The sequence below is a fragment of the Cetorhinus maximus genome, chromosome 19 (assembly GCF_964194155.1).
Source record: "Cetorhinus maximus chromosome 19, sCetMax3.hap1.1, whole genome shotgun sequence".
In the NCBI taxonomy this organism is placed as follows: domain Eukaryota; kingdom Metazoa; phylum Chordata; class Chondrichthyes; order Lamniformes; family Cetorhinidae; genus Cetorhinus; species Cetorhinus maximus.
Genome location: NC_135897.1, coordinates 48,019,062 through 48,039,284, shown reverse-complemented (window position 1 = coordinate 48,039,284; position 20,223 = coordinate 48,019,062). Strand labels below are relative to the sequence as shown.

Genomic DNA, 20,223 nt, shown 5'->3' with positions numbered 1-20,223 from the left:
TCGAAGACAGCACCAAATCACTTTAGGGGGGCTCACTGGCAGGTCTCTACCTACTAGATCAGCCATAAGGTGGGGTGGCTTTGTACAGCTGCAGGGCTAGGGCTTACTTGGGGAAGGGGGAGAAATGGCCTCAGGCAAGGGAAGAGGCTGCAGGGCGAAGGCTGTACTTGGGAAGGGGGGTATCCCAAGGTGTGTTGGGGGCACATGTTGATCTGTGCAAGTGGCCTCAAGATTGTGAGGGCTGAGGAGGCAGTCTCCAGGGCACAAAAGGCCAGATGGAGATGTGAGGGTGTGTTTGTGAGAATGAGTGGTGATGTCCCTTGAGCTGGCAGTGAGTGAGATGCCAGTGAATGTGTCATGGACTTGAGTGTGAGAGTTTAGAGTGATGAGACTGTTGCCTTACCCTGGCTGCATGGATGAGATTATTCATCCTCTATCTGCACTGGATGGCCAACCTCCTCTGCACCGTACTGGCACTGATCACTACTGCCATTGCCTACCAAGCCGGAGTGGTAATGTTGCTGCCCCTCCTGCAGCCAGAGCGGGGTAGAGGACATCATGGCAGGCCTCCCCGGTGTCCAAAAGGTGCTCAAGGGACGCATCACTAAACCTGGGGGCTGCAGTCTTTTTGCCTTTCAGGGCCATTCTGTCTTCTGTGCAACAGTCGTGGGCTGGAAGCACTGAGAGGTGTGCACACGGCTGCACTTTAAATATGGCGTCCAGTGTGCTGAAGCAGTGAGGTAATGATGTGATGGGTGAATGAGCGCCCGCCTGCCATCAAAATGGCGTGTTTCCCCGGGAATGTATAGTTAATGTGGCGGGTTTGGGATGATATGGCGTGAAAAGTCTCCCTTTGTAGCTGGCAGTAAAACATTGTTTTACCCACCGGCTACTGCACTTAGTGAAAATCTGGGACAATTCCGCCCAAACATTCCATTTAGATCAGGAGAGAATACAACTACTGTTGTACCTTGGGATGTGATCGCATACAAGTGGGTATAGAGCTGTGTAAGTCAAAGCACATAAAAGTGATACTCTCAGACTGCTCAGATAATATACCTATGGCAAATCCAAATTTATAACAATCCTATCAGTAATCAATATAAGTAGAAAAAGCACCAGCCTAGATTTTAGGCTCTTGTTGTTGTGCACGTGATTGAGATATTCTTATGTTTCTCTTTCAGACGATCAAGCCTGGTGATAACAACTAAGTTGTACTGGGGAGGAAAGTGAGTGCTCATTAAAGTTGCTCGTCTCTCTGCTTCTTTGCTTTAGATCTATTTTTATACAAAATCAGAAGTGAAATGTAATTAATTTTGCTGTACTGAATTGATTTTATTTGACTCAATAGCAATTGTTAACTATTAACTAATGGGCTTCCTTAATAGCTCAGCAAACTTAGTGAGTGACTAAGTCATGCTGAAAAAGAAGTTTCCTCATTCAGCCTACGATTTGTGCCTCCCTCTCTGCAATCGGCTGATCTCAAAACTATGTAATCGCAGATTCTTTAAAAAGTTTCTTTAACGGCCTTTTCCAAATGAAGCCAACAATTTCAAACATTCAAATGACATCTTAGCACTGCAACTACCCCTCGCCCTTACTAATGTACATACTCAGACACCTATTCTTCTGTTTCTATGATATGCTCCGTGGCAAATATAAGGTTGAGAGGGGAGTGGTTGGGCTGGTTTTTCTGCAGCCTTTTGGAATTAAAGTGACTCTTGGCAGCCAAACTGCTGTCCCTGATTTCCAGTCATCTTTCTTTTGGGTAAAGGAATTTGGCTCCAAATCTGAATCTCCCTCACGTGCTAGTATTGGAGAGGGTCATAAAGAAGGCAATGCATTGTCCTTCTCATGAAAGACAACGATATCTGTTACCATTCATTCTGACCTTGGGCACAGGCTCAAATGTACCACTGGGTCAGTGTGAGAACAGATTGAATAGTCCAATTAAATCCTAGAAGCCCTGTAAGTTTTTCATGGTAAGGCTGATCCTCAAGTCATCGATTAAAGTAGTGCTAGCTACTGCTTCAGAAACTACCAATGTCCTTGGTACTTCCTCGTGTCACCTTGTCATCACAGATAACCCCTGACCTGATACCTTTCTGAGGTGTTATGCACGGAGTAGTAAATTCCTGCATTGTGTTGCAGAAGGGTGTAATGGATCCTTCCACTTCCCCATCAACACAGCCATTTTCATGGCAAGCATCTCCACTGACTGTATGTCAGGTTTCTTTTTAAGGTTGCCTCAGTCAATAATGGTCATTTCTCACCCATCTGGAAGAATGACTTACTCATCTTCTTCCATTCCCTGTTCCTTGTGCTTATTAGTGCGAATATCTGATTTTATAATTCACATGTTTTAGGAAATAACTTTTAGTTTAGGAATTGAATTTAAATGTAGATAAATGGAAGTACTTGGTTGAGAAACTAGTATACAGACCTGGGGTAATTACAGTTCAGAGAGAAACCCATGTTTATTTCATAAGGTCAGAGTTAAAAGTGAGAAAACTTAAACAATGGATGACCCATCTCTGAGCTCTTGGCAGGTACAGGAGGTGTATGGCTATTTCATCAAAGAATTTAAATTATTCATGTAATTCCCAGATCAAAGAAGCAAAAAACACCTTTGTAAACAAAGGGTTTTCTTGGTGGAACCAGCCAACCTGGAAAGAGGGCCGTTAATTCCATTAGAGATGTAAATTATTTGTGTGGATCACAGAATCATTGGGTTGTTTTGAAAGATATGCTATCTTAAGATAATTAATTTACATTGCTGTTGGGAACATCCCGAGTATGTTATGTTGCTATGGAGATAAGCTATACAGGAAGGTACTCGTTTGTGTTTTGGGCTTATCGGTGTGCTTTCTCACATTTAATGGGAGCTGGAAGCAGCTTTGTAGCAAGCAGAGAAAGAAATCTGCCAGGAGCTGTAGACCACTAAGCAAGAAGGCAGTGAAACCCATGTTTGAGTTGCACTGTCCACAATCATAAGGTGCTTAAAGAGAGTTAGAGGGTTGCCTAACTGAATGCTAGTGGAAGGATCCCAAGGAATCGCATACCTCGGAGAACGGCAGGAACACTGAGAAGAATCAAAGTGAATTCCTTAAGAGCTGTGGCACACCTTGGTTTGGTCCCAGGAGAAGTGAAAGAACCCCTCAGATCCTGGGAAGTGTAGGGGAGTCTTGGATGGAATTAAAAGAGAACAGGAAGTGGTATTTTAAAGTTTTCAGGTTTAAATTATAAGGATTTACCAAATATAGTGTTAAATTAGTTGTACTTGCTTTATTTAATTCTTGTATAGTAAATGTTTTTATTTAAAATGTGAAACTTTGTGGCATAATTCCTGAAAATTAATAACAGGAACTTTGAATTTCCTTTTAAAAGTTAATGGTCTCCCTCAAGATCACAACAGTGCTCAGTACTTAACCTTGTCAAAAGCCTTCTAATTCCCTAACTACTGCCACTTCAGTGGTGGTGCTGGAATACATAAGAACCCATGAAGGTCTTTGTAAGTATAGGGCAGGGATTGAGAAGCTTGATGTATAACTTCTGCCTGGTTATCTTTTTGCTCTACACAAAGGCCTAGAAGTTTCAAAACCAAATAGGAACTGTGCCAGTGCTCAGTTAGAAACTTTGAAATTTCACATAGTGTTCCTTTACCTCTGCCTTTACCTACCCCTCCTTGGCAGTTCAATTTCTACTTCCTCATCTCTCTTATTCTCTTGCATCTGTCCATGAGTTGAATTGAGCAGTCCCACCTGATGCTAATCCACCCAGTTGAAGGAAAGCTAGTTCAATGTCTCTGAACTCAGAATGATGGAGGGACTAGAGGTGCAGAGTACTTATGAAGCCAGGGCAGTTGAAGAGGGAGAAGTTCTCTTGCTGCCAGGAGTGGGAACTTACAGGGAGATGGTGTCTGTATGAGGGGAAATGAGAGAAGAAAAGAGAATGATTGTCATGGTATCTTGGTGATCTGTTGAATATGGATTAACCCAAATGAACATTATTGTCCTATTTTTCAGATTAAATATCTCTTAATTGTGAAATCTTACAATATCGCTAATTGTAAATGCTTTTACTATTTTTTATTAAAATTCAAATCTTTCTAGAGATGCAACCTCCCAGACACATCCCAAAAATGCAGCATTAGCAGGAGTGCGGTGGGGATAATATTTGGAAGAGTGTGTAAAGTTTTAAATCTCCTGCACAAACATTCCTGTAGGTAACATGGAAAAGCTTCAAACTGAAAGAAAAACAGAAAATGCTAGAAATATGTCAACATTGAAGAGAGAAGAAGCACGTTAATGTTGACAATGACAACTCTTTCAAACAAAATCCTCTTCACATTCTCCATTCTGTTCTCACTTGGAATGAGTTCCACAGGCAGCAGTCATCGCGCCGTTCATCATCTAAAAGAGTCCAGATATAGAGTCCCAAAATGTGATCCCATTCTGAAGGACATCACAAGTGAACCTGTCCTTTTTCACCTCACTTAGCCACAAAGTGTACTACAATCTGGGGATGGTGATTAGAACAGGAAGCCAAACTGATTGCCGCTTCCCTGAGACTGATTGTAGTATCCTAACCACTTTCTCCACTGACATCAGAGAAGTCTACACAAATCACGGACCAGAACTGGCATTTTCATGATCTGTACGACTCAATAGGCCCTGAAATTTCTTGGGGCTATCTTTGATCTCCCTCCATAATTCTGGCCTTCTACCATTTATTAGAGCATCCTAGTACTCGTAAGAGTCAGAACCTCTGACAGGACAAAGGAAGGCAAAGGGGTGAAACCAGGGTAGACTCTCCCTATACTTGCTGCCTCAGGCTTATGCAGGACCCAGTGGAACACCATACACTGAATGAGATAAGGCACTTAAGCCTCTTACACAAATGGAAAAGGGTTCCACCAATGGGGAACAGGCCAAGCAGCTAGATTTCCAAAGAAGTAAGTAACTTACTTAAGTTTTGATTTCAGAAGGTTGAGAGGAGCATGGCCAAGGTCCGGGATGGTGGGGGGAATCTGGGCAAACCACCCACAACTTCCTTGCAGGTGGTGGCCAAAGTTTCCGGTCTCAGGGAAGGCAGGACCCACAATGTGCCAGGGGCCAATGCTTTCACCGACTTGCTGTATGCTATTACATTGCCCTTCAGATAGCACCACAGATTCCAGCAGGGCAAGTGTTGGGGGGGGTGGTCCCAATGTACATGATCCAATGTAACCATTGGGACCATGTAGTGAGGTATTGCAACCTTGTAAACCTTACCTCAACCATCGGGGGAGCCAGATGCGCTTACTTATAAAGCAAAACAAGAATTACAAAAATAGATTAGAATAGTTTTTCCATCTTTAAAATAGCTCTGACAACTTTGAAACATAGGGAAAAATTATCCCCCCGTTGGGAGGAGGGGGAGGAGTGTGGGGTGTGCTGCTATTTTATGTGGGTGGGCCAATTAAGGCCCGCCCAGCGTGACGTTCGCCCGGAAGCACTGAGCGCTCCCTGTGCAGGCGGTGGGGGGGATTGGGATTCCCTGAGCTCTTCCGTGCATGCGCATGCGAAAGAGCTTAGAGATCTCCCTGAGGCGTGGAGGTGCCTCGGAGATTTGTTTCAGTGCTAAAGTTTTAAATAAAGGTTTTTAACACTTTTAAAACCTGTCCCCTCATGTGACATTATCACATGAGTTGGGACATGTCAAAGAGTAAATGTATAAATTTTTATTAGATTTTAAAACACTTCATGAAACCTCATCCAAAAACACGAAGGCCGCCTGGGCTCTTCGCCTGCCCGCCAACCTTAAGGTTGGACAGGCAGCTCATTAAATTTAATTAATTAAGTTTTAAATGGCCTTACTCGGCTGTGCGCCTGCCGAACTGAAAATCTAAATGATGCGCGGTGAGGCCGGGACGCCCGCTCGACGTCACGTCGGCGAGTGGGCCCCAACCCCGCTTGCCGACGGGAAAATTCTTCCCATAGGCCGGGCTTTTCTGGTTCCGTCCATGGCAGGAATCGTCGCGGGCAGGATGGAAAATTTTACGGACCAGCAAAAAGGTCCATTGACTTAGGGTGGGAATTTCTGATCCCATGGCAGGAGTGATCGGAAAATCCCAGCCATAGGAGAGAATATTTCCTGTAATTACATGCAGAAAAATATACCCAACGTAATCTGACATGTCCAAAGAATGTACAGAAAATTCAGCTGAGGTCTTAATGGCTTCATTTAAATTTGGCTGTATTTTTGCTAATGTCTTCATTATTCACGATGTTGCTTCAAACTTCTCTGTTCAGACCGAATGTTATTCTGCATTCCACTCTTTACAGGATGATAAGATGAGCTGGGATGTCTGGCCACCATTAATAAAAACCTGTGATCATAAACAGAACTGCTGAAAATAAATAGCAGCCAATCTGTGATCAGTTGGCATAGGTCCAATCTGAGTGGCAGAAGTGGTCAGTGCCATTTCCCTTCTTTGCGGTGCTCCATCTGGAGCCTTTTGGAAACCAACTAAACGTCCCTGTTTGAGGGAGGTAATTTCTGGCCTTGAGTTTGGGAGTCTGGTGCTGCATCACTTCATTCACCAAGTTCAGAAGCTCATGAACAAGTATCTATATGCACACATTTATATTGATTTGCATTGTAGTTGAATGGAATTTGAATTTCAAAAAAGCAATGCTTCTTCCCTTCTGATAATGGGCCCATATTTTTATGTACTGTTCAGAAACAACCAACAACAATAACAAGAACTTTCACATTCTGATCAGCCATATAGCAAATGTAATTTCTTGTCAATTAATAACAACTCTCCTTTGAGGATAAGTGCCTGGAGAATGAGATAAACTTGATCAAAATCTTCAACCACTGAAAGTGTCAGATGATTTCTTATTCATTATCTGTGTCCTATGGGGAAGTATAATCTCCTAATGTGTATTTGATGTCATCCACAGGGCTGAGACTGAAAGAGGCCTTTCTCGAAAACATATTATTGAAGGTATGCACCACAGTATGTGATAAAATGGCTTTCATTAACTCTGAATATTTACCTTTAACAATTTGCCTCTGATCTTGTGAAGCTGCTTATTCCCCATTAATTTACCATCATGAATTCTGTTTAGCTGTCAGGTTGAAATTATAGTTTATTGAAAAGTGAGTATAACTAATGTAACAGGAACTTTAAGAGATAATGACCAGTTGTGGGTATATGATGGTCTTGTATCTGTATCATGGTTCCTCCCACTCTGGACTGCTAGATGAAATATGGTCGTGACAGCTCTTTAATGTAGTGTGGGTTGGTGTATTCAGAATTTGTGCAAAATATTTGTGAAGAAGAAGTATGAATATAGAAACATAGATGTTTAACTTCTTCATTGCCCTGGGCCACCCAGCTGGCTTCAGCAAGAATAAATCAGTCTATGGTGTCTCTAATTTAGCCAGCAGGAATCATGTTTATAATGGGACGAATAAACAATGCCATTTTCATTCCCCCATCTCTCTCTAAAATGGAGCATGCTAGCACAGTGAGGCGTTCAACTGTTTTCAGAGATCTCGCTACAAACTGAGAATAACCCTGCCAGTAGCATTCAGGGCTAGATTACAGACAATACAAACACTCATTGCTGAAACGTAGCCGTGAAATGATCGCATACTATGTTATGAGTAATTTGAGATCTTAATAAATGCATGAAAAGATCTTCTTTCCTGTGCCATTCATGGAAAAGCACTCCATATGAAAGAGCCGATAGGAAAACTAGGGGTAAAATAAAAAACTGTATTCATCCTGCAGATGTAGTTTTATCCTTTGTCCCTTTAACCTTGACACATGCTTTATTGTATTTTTACCTAACTTATTTCCACTACTATTTTCTCAAATCATAGGCTGGATTTTCAAATGCCAGCGGGGTGGAGAATGGGCGTGGACGCGATTTCAAATTCACGTTCCTGCAGGACTTCATTGGATCCCAATGTCTCCAGAATGCAACACAATTTTCAAAGGAAGAATGAGAGACAGGGAATCAGGAATCCCCACACCTCCAAATAACGGGCTTGTTGATTGAGCTCGTTGAATAACTCATTAACAGGCCTCAGAGGAGCAGTTTGAAATTCTCAATTAAGAGGCAAGGGGAAGACGCAGTGTCTCACATGTCAGGGTGCAGCTGTCATGAACACAGTAAGGAGCCATGAGGGTTAACGGATATGCGGATCAACATATTTAAGAATGTTCAACCAGTGGCAGAAAGTTCCCATCGCTGGTGCTTACAGGCTAGTATTTCTGAACATTGAATGGCGGTTGAGAGGGACATGGAGCTACTGGCATCACTTGGGCAGCAGAGATTGGCAGAGGAAGCCCTCGTGAATGAATGACCAACAGCTGAGAGAGTTGAAATGACAATAGACTACTCTGATGTTGGACAGGGTAGCGAGGAGGAGTTTCAGTAGATGCATCCCCCTGGTCCTTAGGAGATCAGAGGAGCACAGCAAGGGGCTGTAAACGGAAGAAGGTGCTACCCAGTACATTGGGTGTACCGCCCAAGAGTCAGCTACTTTAAATAACAGCGCTTAAATGCTGCAGGAGACTGCACCTGTCAAGGCAGATGGTCTTGGACATTTGTGTTCTGGTCCACAATGACCTGATGCCTTATGGCTCCCATGGCAGTCCCTGTACTTGCACCCGTTAAGCTGATTGTCGCCCTGAATTTTTATGCATCTGGGTCGTTCCAGTGATCAGTTGTAGACCTGGGTGGCATCTCGCAGTCAGCAGCTCATCATACATTCGAGGTGCCAATGGTCTGTTCAGTGCTGGTTTGAGTTAGGAGGTTGTAGTGCCTCTGCATCCACATCTAGGTACTGGATGGGTGTTAGAATAATCTTTATATCCAGCTGCCACCCACAGAGTATGACTCTGTTGCTCTGAAGAGGCACACCACCTAGGACTCTCACAGGAAGAAGGAATCATGACAGCTGCCCCAGAACCGAGTTCAGAGCTCAAGGACAATTAGGGGTGGGCAATAAATGCTGGCCTAGCCAGTGACGCTCACATCCCGTGAATGAATAAAAAAAAACTAAATGCCATCAGGCAGCTCATAGGTGTCCTAATCTGCAGGGCAGGGGACTCCATCCATTGTGAGACAGATGGGCCTTCACAGGCACAGATAGCATTGGTGTTTGCTGCTCTTGATGCATTTCGTAAAGTACAAGGGGTCATCAATTGCACCCACGTAGCCATCAAGGCACCAGCAGATCAGTCTGCCAGGTTCCTGAATAGAAAAGGCTTCCAATCGATGAATATTCAACTGGCCTGTGACCACAGGAAGTGCATCTTGCAGGTCGGAACTCTGCTCTGGGGCAGCCGTCATGATTCCTTCACCCTGTGAGAGTTCCAGGTGCTACATTTCTTCAGGGCAACATCCAGACTCTTTGGGTGGCAGCTGAGTGTAAAGGTTATCCTGGCACCCCCATTCAGTACCCGGACATGGATGCAGAGTCACTACAACCAGAGCCATCTCCTAACACAAACCTGCGTTGAACAGACCATTGACATCTTGAAGATGGACTTCCATTTCCTTGACTGGTCTGGTGGTGCCCTTCAGTACAAGCCAGCCAGAGGGCCTCATATTGTAGTGATTTGCTGTGCACTGCACCACATAACTATACAAAAACTATACAGCTCCTGGATGAAAAGGAGGACCTGGAATGCCACTCTTCCTCGGATGAAGAGGAAGAGGAGGACGTAACCCAATGCCCTGCACTGGTTGAAGACCACTGAGCTGTCCAAGGCCTCATGGCAATCGGCAGGGTGGCATGGCCGCAAGGGGCATACTTATGCAGCAACACTTCACTTGAGTAGCTCTCAGCCCTATGACAGATGACTCTGTATCTCAAATTCCATCAGAAAAAGACAGTCCTGCAAGCACACACATCTGATTAATCCCAATTCCAACCACAAACATTAAGAATGTTGTCTCCATCACCACCAATTGCCCCACCTCACAGAAGATGGAATTGCACAAAGCTCAAGAAACTTCCCCCCCCCCGGAACCAGCCCCCGCTCCGACCCTGCCACTTAACCCTCAACTCACTTATGACATCAGACTTAAATAACACCACAGTCTGATTGATGCCAAAATCAGTTATATTTACAACAGGAAAAATGACTGACCAAACAGATATGGAAGACTTCATGCAGGTATCCCATTAAGTGTAACCAACAGAATGATGCCTTGTGCTGACACCCACTTCTACAGGGTGTTTCCCCTGTGGCTGAGGATGACATGGAGGCAGTCTGATCCATTGTACCTGCATCTGGCTGAGAAGCCTGTGGCTTCTGTCTCATCTTGGAAGTACCAGTGGGGGATCCTCCACAGGCTGCCTTGCCTGCGCCACTGGAGGGGGAGCCTCCGTCATGGCCTTGCGGCATGTATGGCCCTGAGTTGGAGAAGGCAAAGGATGATGCCAGTCCTGCCAGAGGGGTGGCCCCCTCATCAGCCTCTTCAACTGCCTCAGTCCTTTCATGGTGCTGAAGATAGCTGGATGAGGCCACTGGCTGTGATGCAGCTGGCATCCGCTCCCTGCATCTCTGCGCCACTACTGACACTAAGTACCCCATGCTGCAGAGAGTCTCACTCTTCCTGTGCAGTGGGCTGCTGCTGACCAACTCAGAGTGGCGCTGCATATGGCTGTCCAAGAGGACCCCACACTCAATGGAGGAGATCATCCACTCATCCCTGAGTCATAATGGAGCATATGTGCTGCATGGACTCCTCCATTGTCTGCCCATGGCCCCACAATGCCTCAGGGATCTCCAACATTTGGGAACTCACTGCCTCTGATGCTCCAGAAAGACCCTCCTTTCGGTGACACACTAGGCCCAGCATCTTTGCCAAGAGAAGCATGGCTGTGTCTTGTCCACTGTCCTCCAAGAGGAATGGCTAACTGCTGACTCTGCCTCACTCTCTTCCTCCTGCTTACTTGTGCCGTCGCTCACCCAGTGCTATCCATTCTAAGCTAGATTGAGGTCCAACCGAGGTGAGCATGTCTGCTTTGGTGGATGGTGTGGAGGTATGATGTGACAATATGGACACTGTGGAGCCTCCCTGCCACTGCTGAGGAGACCAGCCATGAATGTGGATGAACACTCTGTTCTCCCTGTGCTGCAGGCTGTGTGGGAAACATAAGAAGGTGGTGACAAGAACCCAGGGATACTCAGCATAATAGATGACAGTGGTTGAAGAGCTGCAGTGCTCATTTCCTCCAGGCTTTTCAGCTGAAGTTAGAGCTATCAAATGATTCTGCTCTTCATGGCCTCCCATCTCGCCATCACTGATGGCCTATCATGATGGCACCCTCACAATGTTCAGTACATCTCCTTGTCAGGCTGACTAGGTCCACCACACTACCGCCCATTTTGAGACATCTCGTACCTGTTGTAAGCTCTGTTTTCCTGCAAGTTGAGGAGAGAATGATGTATGAGTAATCTGGCCTCCCTCTTTTTCTAGCATGACATTGACAACAGCAATTGTGCTCCTCAGTGATGTCTCTTGCCCCATATGTGAGGGTGGTCAACGTCTCAATGATGCAAATGACCACTTTATCTGACAATGTAGGGAAGAACTATGGGTATTCAGTCTGCTTAGCTCGTGTGCATGTTGTTGTGCACAGAGTTTGAGGCCTGTCGCCTGGATGTCGCTTGCTACTCACCTTTCCAGATTTTATCAGCTCAATGAATCTTTTGCGACACTGGACCCACATCCTCCTGATCATTCCTCTACTGCTGACCTCTATATCCAGGCCCTTTTAGTGTCTCTGGATGGATTTCTTCTACCTCATGCTGGGAACAATATATCTCACCTCTCAGCAAGTACTTCAGTTAACGCCTCAAGAGAGGCATCAGAGAACCTTGAAGCCACCCATGGACACTTGCCTGTGCCAATGCTGGTCCTCTGTGAACCCTCTTGCGTCATCTCCTCAGCATGCATCAAGCCCGGTCATGGCTGCCACTCACCTTTTCCAAGGGCCTTTGGTTCCTATGTCCCACCTCCAGGCCACTCCTGGCACCACTTATTGGCCACTGACCTCACCTTGTATTTAAAAATCGTGTCACGCCACTGATGCTGTCATAATGCAGGGTTGGGACCCAGAAATGTTCCAGGTGTCTGGCTCCTGACCCTGGATTGAAAATCCAACCCCCTCAAGTTCAACTGTGTCACCCAATATCATTTCTTGTCTTTATTAAATAGAACCTATTCATTCATCTTAAAGAGTTAGACACCTATTGATACAGGAATTCAAAAAGTACTTTTAAGGCATTATTTCAGCGGGTGTTGCTGATGGCAGTGGTATTGCTGTGTTATTTAATTTGACTTCATTGAATAATGTGCGACATGTTGAGTATTGACAGTGGCAAATTCCTATCAGTAACCAAACGGTTAATCACAGTGGCTGGCTTCATTTGCTGGTTGAATGCTTATTCCTACTGCCAGAACTGAGCATATTTACATTGTATACTACTTTTAGGTTTAAAGGCCTCTCTGCAGAGAATGCAGCTTGAATACGTCGATGTTGTGTTTGCAAATCGACCAGACACCAATACTCCAATGGAAGGTCAGTGACACTTTATTTTGATAATCAAGTTCGGTTGACTGGATCTGCTACACCAGCTGATACCTCTGCATTGTGTTTACACACGGTCACAGTCCACAGTCAAGGCCTTTTTAACATCAAGAGTTCATCTGCTTTGTGTTATAGTGCACCATCATTAACAGGAGCACTGCGGCTTGCACCAATAGCACTTATAAAAGTTCCTTTACTCACAGTAAAACCAGCAGCTCTTGGTACTGCTGTTGGCTTAGGTTAAAGTTCTGAATCAGAATGATAAAGATGAAACTTCCAAATAGGAACACCTTGGTGAAAATCAAGCTGTTCCCTTTATCTAGTCTAATTATATTTTTTTTATTAAAAGATACACCACTAAACCTCTGGGTATTGATTGTATTACTTTATAAAATGTGCCCAAATTAATCAATTGTTGCTTTTAACTCATTTGTTACTTGTCAGGCTGTTATAATAAAACAATAAATGTGTCCTTTCTGGGATGATACAGCAATGATGTTACATTTCTACAGTACTCCACAACTAGATAATGTCACTAAGGTGTTCAACTGTTTTCAGAGATCTGGCTATGAACTGTGAGAAAGCCCTGCCAGTACCAGTCAGAGCTAGACATGTGGCTTCAGCATAAAGACAGAGAAACAATTAGGACTCCAACAACTAGGCGGCTGTTTCAATCTACACAGAATAAAGAGCCAAGAATTGTATTCCAGTTAGTTTTTGCACAATCTGTCAGGTACAAGAGGTGAGGTTGGAATGGATGGTCATGGATGAATTTTTAGTCAGAAAATTATTCCCCTGTTTCAGAATTATCAAAGTATTCTATTTCGGCCCAATCCTGTAGAATTTCTCTGCAGCACCATCTTCCTTCCAGATTCTAAAAGCCTCCTGTTATGCCCTTTACTGACCATGTCTTCAACTCTCCTCCTTAATCCCTGTTTTCCCTCTACCCTGTTTCTTTTCTGTTTGGTGTTCATCTTTTGTGCAAAATATTCTGAGACAGTGGGTAATTTTCAATTCTGACACGAGTGGAAAACTGGTGGTAGAACATATACCGCCTGGAATACAATCTGCCTGATTTTCCTTTCAATAAGCTTCATTGGGAAGGAAAAGTGGCCAGGCTGCATAATGGATAGCCAAGCTACAACTATCAATTCCCCATCTGCGGCCAAGCAGAAAGTTACCTACTTGAGGTGTACGATAGAAATGTAAGTGACATCATTGCTGTGTCGTCCCAGAAAAGACAGGTTAATATTGAACCTGGTGACCTTTTGTCACACTGTTAAAGAAAGGCTATTGAATCACTGAGCTAAACAGTGGTTCGCTGATGACTGAAGGTTACATGTGAGAAAGTAGCACCAAAAGGGGAAAAAAAGCAATGGAATATGAAAACTTGGCAGGAAGACAGACTTTCATCAGTTGACAAAGTCTGAAAAAGCATTCCATACTTGGAGGAAGCAAAACTTTTGAGGTTATGCTACTAGTATTCTTTAGAGACATTTTTGGCTTGACACAGAACACAGGCCAAAAAAGAAAGTTCCTGTGATTGGTAGCTCAAAGAAAGACGAGGAACTGTAGACCTATCATTTCAAAATCATCGGAACAACTAATGCGTTTTCCTGGCAGGAAAAATGGCAAGAGTGAGAGCGCAAGAGGAAGGGAGACATACATACAATATTTTGAAATTGAGAAGATCCACCAGATTGTGCAACTGGCTCATGGTCAAGGGATAGAATCAGAAATTGTTCCTGCATGGAAACAGATCATCAAGTTTGTTCTGACTGCAACTGACTGATGAGATCTCCAAAACTCAATTTAGAAAAACCCAGAAGTTGAACTCCTTCTGGTGTAGTAGAGGAAGAGGGCCTGTTGTTGCATAACCGGGTTTTCTGTGTTTCTACTTCAGAGATCAATTGACAGGAAATTCTGAGGGGTGCATCTTCTGCCTGTGTCATGAAGACAATCTGGGAGCGTACCTGGAGGTGTTCCCGGGAAGCCCATTAGTTACACAGGCTGAGTGATACTGATGCTTACAGGAGTGGACAGTGACCCCACCAGATAACCCAGAAGGAATGATTGCTGTTTGATTTGTAAGGTACCAACATGGACCTTGCCCAAAGATTCTGGCAGCACTTTCATTCTTTGAACTGATGGTCCTGTGGTTCCCTCTTTTTGAGTGTATGGTGTCACTCTGAAATTCTGTTGACTTTACTGGACAGGCAACCCTGCTGTGTTACTCCATCACAGACACCCACCCCTGTTATAGTAATGACCCACGATTTGGGAGGTGAGCAAGGGAAGTTGTAAGAGGCAAGTGAAGGTTCCATCTCATTGAGCTTACAGTGGTGCAATAGCACTGCCAAAATTTCTTACACAAAATATTTCAAAATTAAAATGTGGGGCAACGGAAGAGCTGCTAAGATCCTCAAAGAAGGAGTGGGTAAAAGAAAAGGGGATGCTAAAGATAATCTGGCAGTTTTGCATTTGAAAAAATTGCTTTATATTTATTGTAATCACTAAAAATTTCTGAATATAATATATATATATGGTACACATACAAGATATGTATAAGGGTATATAAATATATATACACGAAAGAACCATGCGAAAGCTACCTGTGCATTACTAAATGCAAAAGTGCAGCACTTATTCCTGTTCCATAGTTATCTGGTTGAACATTTCCTGTATGGAGCTTAAAGTGTTACATGGCAGCATTAAAAATTAAGAAATTAAATGTGGTGTATTATCACTGTGACGCACGTTGATATCATCCAGGGAATTTATAGCGCCTTCTGTTTTTAATCATATTGCAGCAGACCAGTTTGCTGACAGATTATCATCCAACATTTCTTGGCAAGATTATTAAAAGCCCATTACAGTATCCACAATGTACATTGATGATTTCAATGATTGTTTATATCCCTTAGGTCAGGCTCAGTGAGACTGTTCAGTAAGAAACCTGTTCTCTGTTTCCTAATGGAAGTGTCATTGAACAGCCAGAAATTGTCAGATATGATAACGCAATACAACTGATGCTAATCCCCAGTGTGGCTGTGTGACAGATGTTTCTCAAGAGCTTCAGGGTCTAGGAGATATTTGTGAACTTGCAAACTTAAAACATAATTATTTATCACATGTGTAGGGAACTACCATTGTGAAATCACATGTGGCAATTTAACATCACAAAGTAGTTACATTCTATTGGCTTTTAATGTTTACCTGATCATTACTTTTCATCCCCTCTTCAAATCCTTTGAATCTTGGTGATGTTTTACACTAATGGCATTAATGCTTAACTTTGGTTTGTTAGTTTTGCACTTTATTGAAGTGCTATGATTGTTAATATGTAGACAATCATTGGGCTGAACAATATGCTCCGAAAATGAGGACATCACCTGCCCGCACCGATGTATTATCAGGTGTGATGACATCAGGTTGCATTCCCAATGTCATCACACCAGTTCTGGATAATACAGCTGATGGGGGGTTAAAAATCTGGAGTCCATCTACATTATTCAAATGTCATTAAATGGGGTATTTAAGCTCATTAATTAGGCAATTGACTGGAATAAAATGTCATGTAAGCAATAAAACACCTGCAGAGTGTGTTTCCTGCCAGGTGGGTTTCCCTTGCTTTTATTAGGCAGCTTGTTAGGGCAGGTTTAAAGGATTCAGCTGTGCTCTGAGTTTCATCTTAGCAGCTCAGAGTTCTGTGACTGCTGGAAGTGCTTCATGCAAAAGCAGAGCTTGCATTTTTATGTGACCTTATTTAGAGGCGTCATTCCTCCTGCAGTGAGGTCCATTAAGACCTTGACCATCAACTTAGCCTTCAAACTAGACCAAGCATGGGGATAGTGGTCTCTATGGGAAACACAGACTCCAGTGAGGAGGGGAGGAGGAGAGTGAGAGGCAGAAGGGCACAACGGGAGGTCCAGGCTGCACTGAAGGTGGCAGAGCTGCGCCAGACCCAGAGGTTGATGAAGCCGCCATGAATCCCCGATGGAGAAGTAGAAGGACTTATGCAACCCCTCGAGTATATAAGCAGAGAGTGAGCTATCTGCAGATGTCTGAAACACAATGCAAGAGGAGACTCAGGCTGTCGAGCCACAATTATAACCCTTTTTGACATGCTGGCGGGGGAGATCTCGTCCAACTGCTTTGGGGGTCACCCAATGCCGTTAGCTGTTAGCACTCAACTTCTTCGCGACAGGGTCCTTTCAGGCAGCATGTGGAGACCTTAGTGGCATAAAATAGCCTGCTCCACACCACTGTATCAAGGTCTTCACTGATGCTATGTTCAGAAGGGCAGGGAATTACATTTCTTTCACAATGCACTGCCAGAGTCAACTCAAAAGAACCAGAGGGTTTGCGGTGATTGCAGGTTTCCCCAGGGTACTGGGAGCCATTGACTGCATGCATCTCGCCATAAAGGCTACTGCTCAACAGCACTGCACCTTTATTAACAGGAAAGGCCTGTTCGTTCATCTGAGGATGAGGGTGTGGATGAAGTGAGGGAAGATGGCGACGTTCAAGTGGAAGGCCTTGGATGTGATCGCATAGATGGCTGTGATGCCAGAGATGCCTTGATAAGGCAGAGTTTATAACGTCCCGACCTCAGATGCATGCACGACATGTGTCCAAATTTTTTTCCATGTGGAATGTGAGACTCATGTCACCGTCCTGTAGGGGTCATCAACAGTGCCATCAAGCGGCACTTGCTTAGTAATAACCTGCTCACTGAGGCCCTGTTTGGATTCCGCCAGGGCCACTCAGCTCCTGACCTCATTACAGCCTTGGTTCAAACATGGACAAAACAGCTAAAATCTCGAGGTGAGGTGAGAGTGACTGCCCTTGACATCAAGGTGGCATTTAACCGAATGTGGCATCAAGGAGCCCTAGCAAAACTGGAGTCAGTGGGAATCGGGGGAAAACTCTCCACTGGTTAGCATCGTACTTAGCACAAAGGAAGATGGTTGTGGTTGTTGGAGGTTAATCACCTCAGTCCCAGGACATCACTGCAGGAGTTCCTCAGGGTAGTGTCCTTGGCCCAACCATCTTCAGCTGCTTCATCAATGACATTCCTTCCATCATAAGGTCAGAATTGGGGATGTTCGCTGATGATTGCACAATGTTCAGCACCATTCGTGACTCCTCAGATGCTGAAGCAGTCCATGTCCAAATGCTGCAAGACCTGGACAATATCCAGGCTTGGGCTGACAAGTGGCAAGTAACATTCGCGCCACATAACAGCCAGGCAATGACCATCTCTAACAAGAGAGAATCTAACCATCACCCCTTGATGTTCAATGGTATTACCATCACTGAATCCCCCAGTATCAACATCCTAGGGGTTACTATTGACCAGAAACTGAACTGAACTAGCCATCTAAATGCTGTGGCTACAAGAGCAAGTCAGAAGCAAGGAATCTTGCGATGGGTAACTCACCTTTTGACTCCCCAAAGCCTGTCCACCATCTACAAGGCACAAGTCAGGAGTGTGATGGAATACTCCCCACTTGCCTGGATGAGTGCAGCTCCCACAACTCACAAGAAGCTTGACACCATCCAGGACAAGGCTGCCTGCTTGATTGGCACGCCATCTAGAAACATTTACTCCCTCCGCCACTGACGCACAGTAGCAGCAGTTCGCACTGCAGGAATTCACCAAGACTCCTTTGACAGCAAACTGATGCCCACTACTATCTAGAAGGACAAGGGCCTCAGATAGATGGGACTAGCACCAGCTGGAAGTTCCCCTCCAAGTCACTCACCATCCTAACTTGGAAATGTATCATCGTTCCTTCATTGTCACTGGGTCAAAATCCTGGAACTCCCTCCCTAACAGCACTGTGGGTGTACCTACACCACATGGACTGCAGCAGTTCAAGAAGGCAGCTCACCACCACCTTCTCAAGGGCAACCAGGGATGGGCAATAAATGCTGCCCCAGCCAGCGAAGCCCACATTCCCTGAATAAATTAAAAAAAAACCCTGTCCAGTTATTGACACTCGATGCATCTTGCCCTGCCACAAACTATGAAAGCTAATGTCTATCTCCCTAAAGAAGTTCAACAGCAGTAACATATTAAAATAACCTCTGCATGAGGGACAATGAAGTCAGGGTTTATTTCCATAATAATTATGAGACTTAACAGTAACAAGCAGAAGGAATTCACCCATCTGACCCACTTGGTGACTACTGTGGAATCTTTTTAATGTGTTTACGAGTGGTCTGGCGCAATGCTCCCCCCCTCACTTGCAGCTGAACTGGAGGGAGGCTGCTGATCTGCTATCTCCCTTGTCCTCAATGACTTCAATAGGCGTCCTCTGTACAGCTGAGGCCTTGAGCAGCCCGCCATGTTAGAAGACACCTGCTGAGTGGCAGGAGGAGCTTCTGGCGCTGTGGCACTGGACAGGGACTATGCCAATGGTGGATGGATAGAAGAGATACTGCCCCCTTCAGAAGTGCACTGAGATGGTGCTTCTCCTCTGTCAATAGGTCAATGAAGTGCTCCCTGCCTTCCTGTGAGGTCCCAGAAGCTGGCTCAGTACCCACGCTCCCAGTCCCCCTGTTGCTCTGGCTATGGGATCCTGATCACAGAGCCAGGGCAATGGGAGTACAATACACTCGGCTTGCCCCTCCAGGACAATTGCTAGTCTATCTATAGAGGAAGCTTGGTGCTCCGAAAAGTGGGTGATTGCAGAGCACATGGCCTGGATGGACACCTCCACAGTCTGGGCCAGAGCACACAACCCCCCGGTATATCCAGCATATCTCCATGGACCTTGTGCTGGGCATCCAGCATCTGTCACCTCACGGACAACTCCAGAGGCTCATCATCTGACTTGGAATCAGTCTCTGGAACACCCAGGACACACCTCTGACTGCCCGAGGCCTGCTGCACCACACTCTCCGGCAGCTGCACATGCGAACGTGAAGTGGCCTCATCAGGTTGTGCCTGCCCTTATCCTGACATGCTAATTCCTGCCAAGGTGCCAATATCTGCGCTGATGCTTGGGCTAGAGAGAGGATGTGATGGTGCTTCCTCCGAGGGTTCTTCCTCATCCTCAGAGGGGAATGACAGCCTTTCAACGACATTCAGGTCAGTGGAACAGCCCTCACTTGCACCAGAGAGAGAAGAAAGGGCATTAGTAGTCTTCAAAGGCCTTTCCACTGCTGTGCAAGTCACAATGTTCAGCAACTTTACAGTCATATGCACCATGAGATATGACGCGATGCAAACACTATACACACTTGCGGCAACATCCAAAGCTTTTGACTGTGAAGCTTCCCTGGGTTTTAGCCTCAGGCCAAGATGTCTTTCATTCAATCCAGCCAGACTTCAATCCACCTCCCACTTTCCCTATCCCTCTTTCTCTTGGTTTCAGCGGTTTGCAATCTCACCAGACCCACGCCTTCCTCCAACCTTGCCTTTGCCAATCGACCTGGAGGCCTCAGATGTGGAGAACATGAGAACCTCCTCCTCAGTATTATCAGGTCAGGAACACCCCCTCCAGTTTGGCGCCTCTCCCGGGCATTATGGGCACGCTTCTCATGAAAGTTGGTATGACTAACCACTTATCACTAACACTGATAGGTTATTTCATGTCATCCCAC

The 20,223-nt window shown here is 44.9% G+C and overlaps 1 protein-coding gene across 2 annotated transcripts in view; it reads left to right on the top strand.

The window, feature by feature from the left end:
- The window catches only part of kcnab1a (potassium voltage-gated channel subfamily A regulatory beta subunit 1a), a 407,972-nt gene that overhangs the window by 347,357 nt on the left and 40,392 nt on the right, over positions 1 to 20,223 (top strand). For both annotated transcript variants that reach the window (XM_078563807.1, XM_078563806.1), the window contains 3 exons: positions 1,185 to 1,229; positions 6,951 to 6,994; positions 12,514 to 12,600. In XM_078563807.1, coding sequence (XP_078419933.1) covers positions 1,185 to 1,229; positions 6,951 to 6,994; positions 12,514 to 12,600 — 176 coding nt within the window. The remainder of the gene's footprint in view (positions 1 to 1,184; positions 1,230 to 6,950; positions 6,995 to 12,513; positions 12,601 to 20,223) is intronic.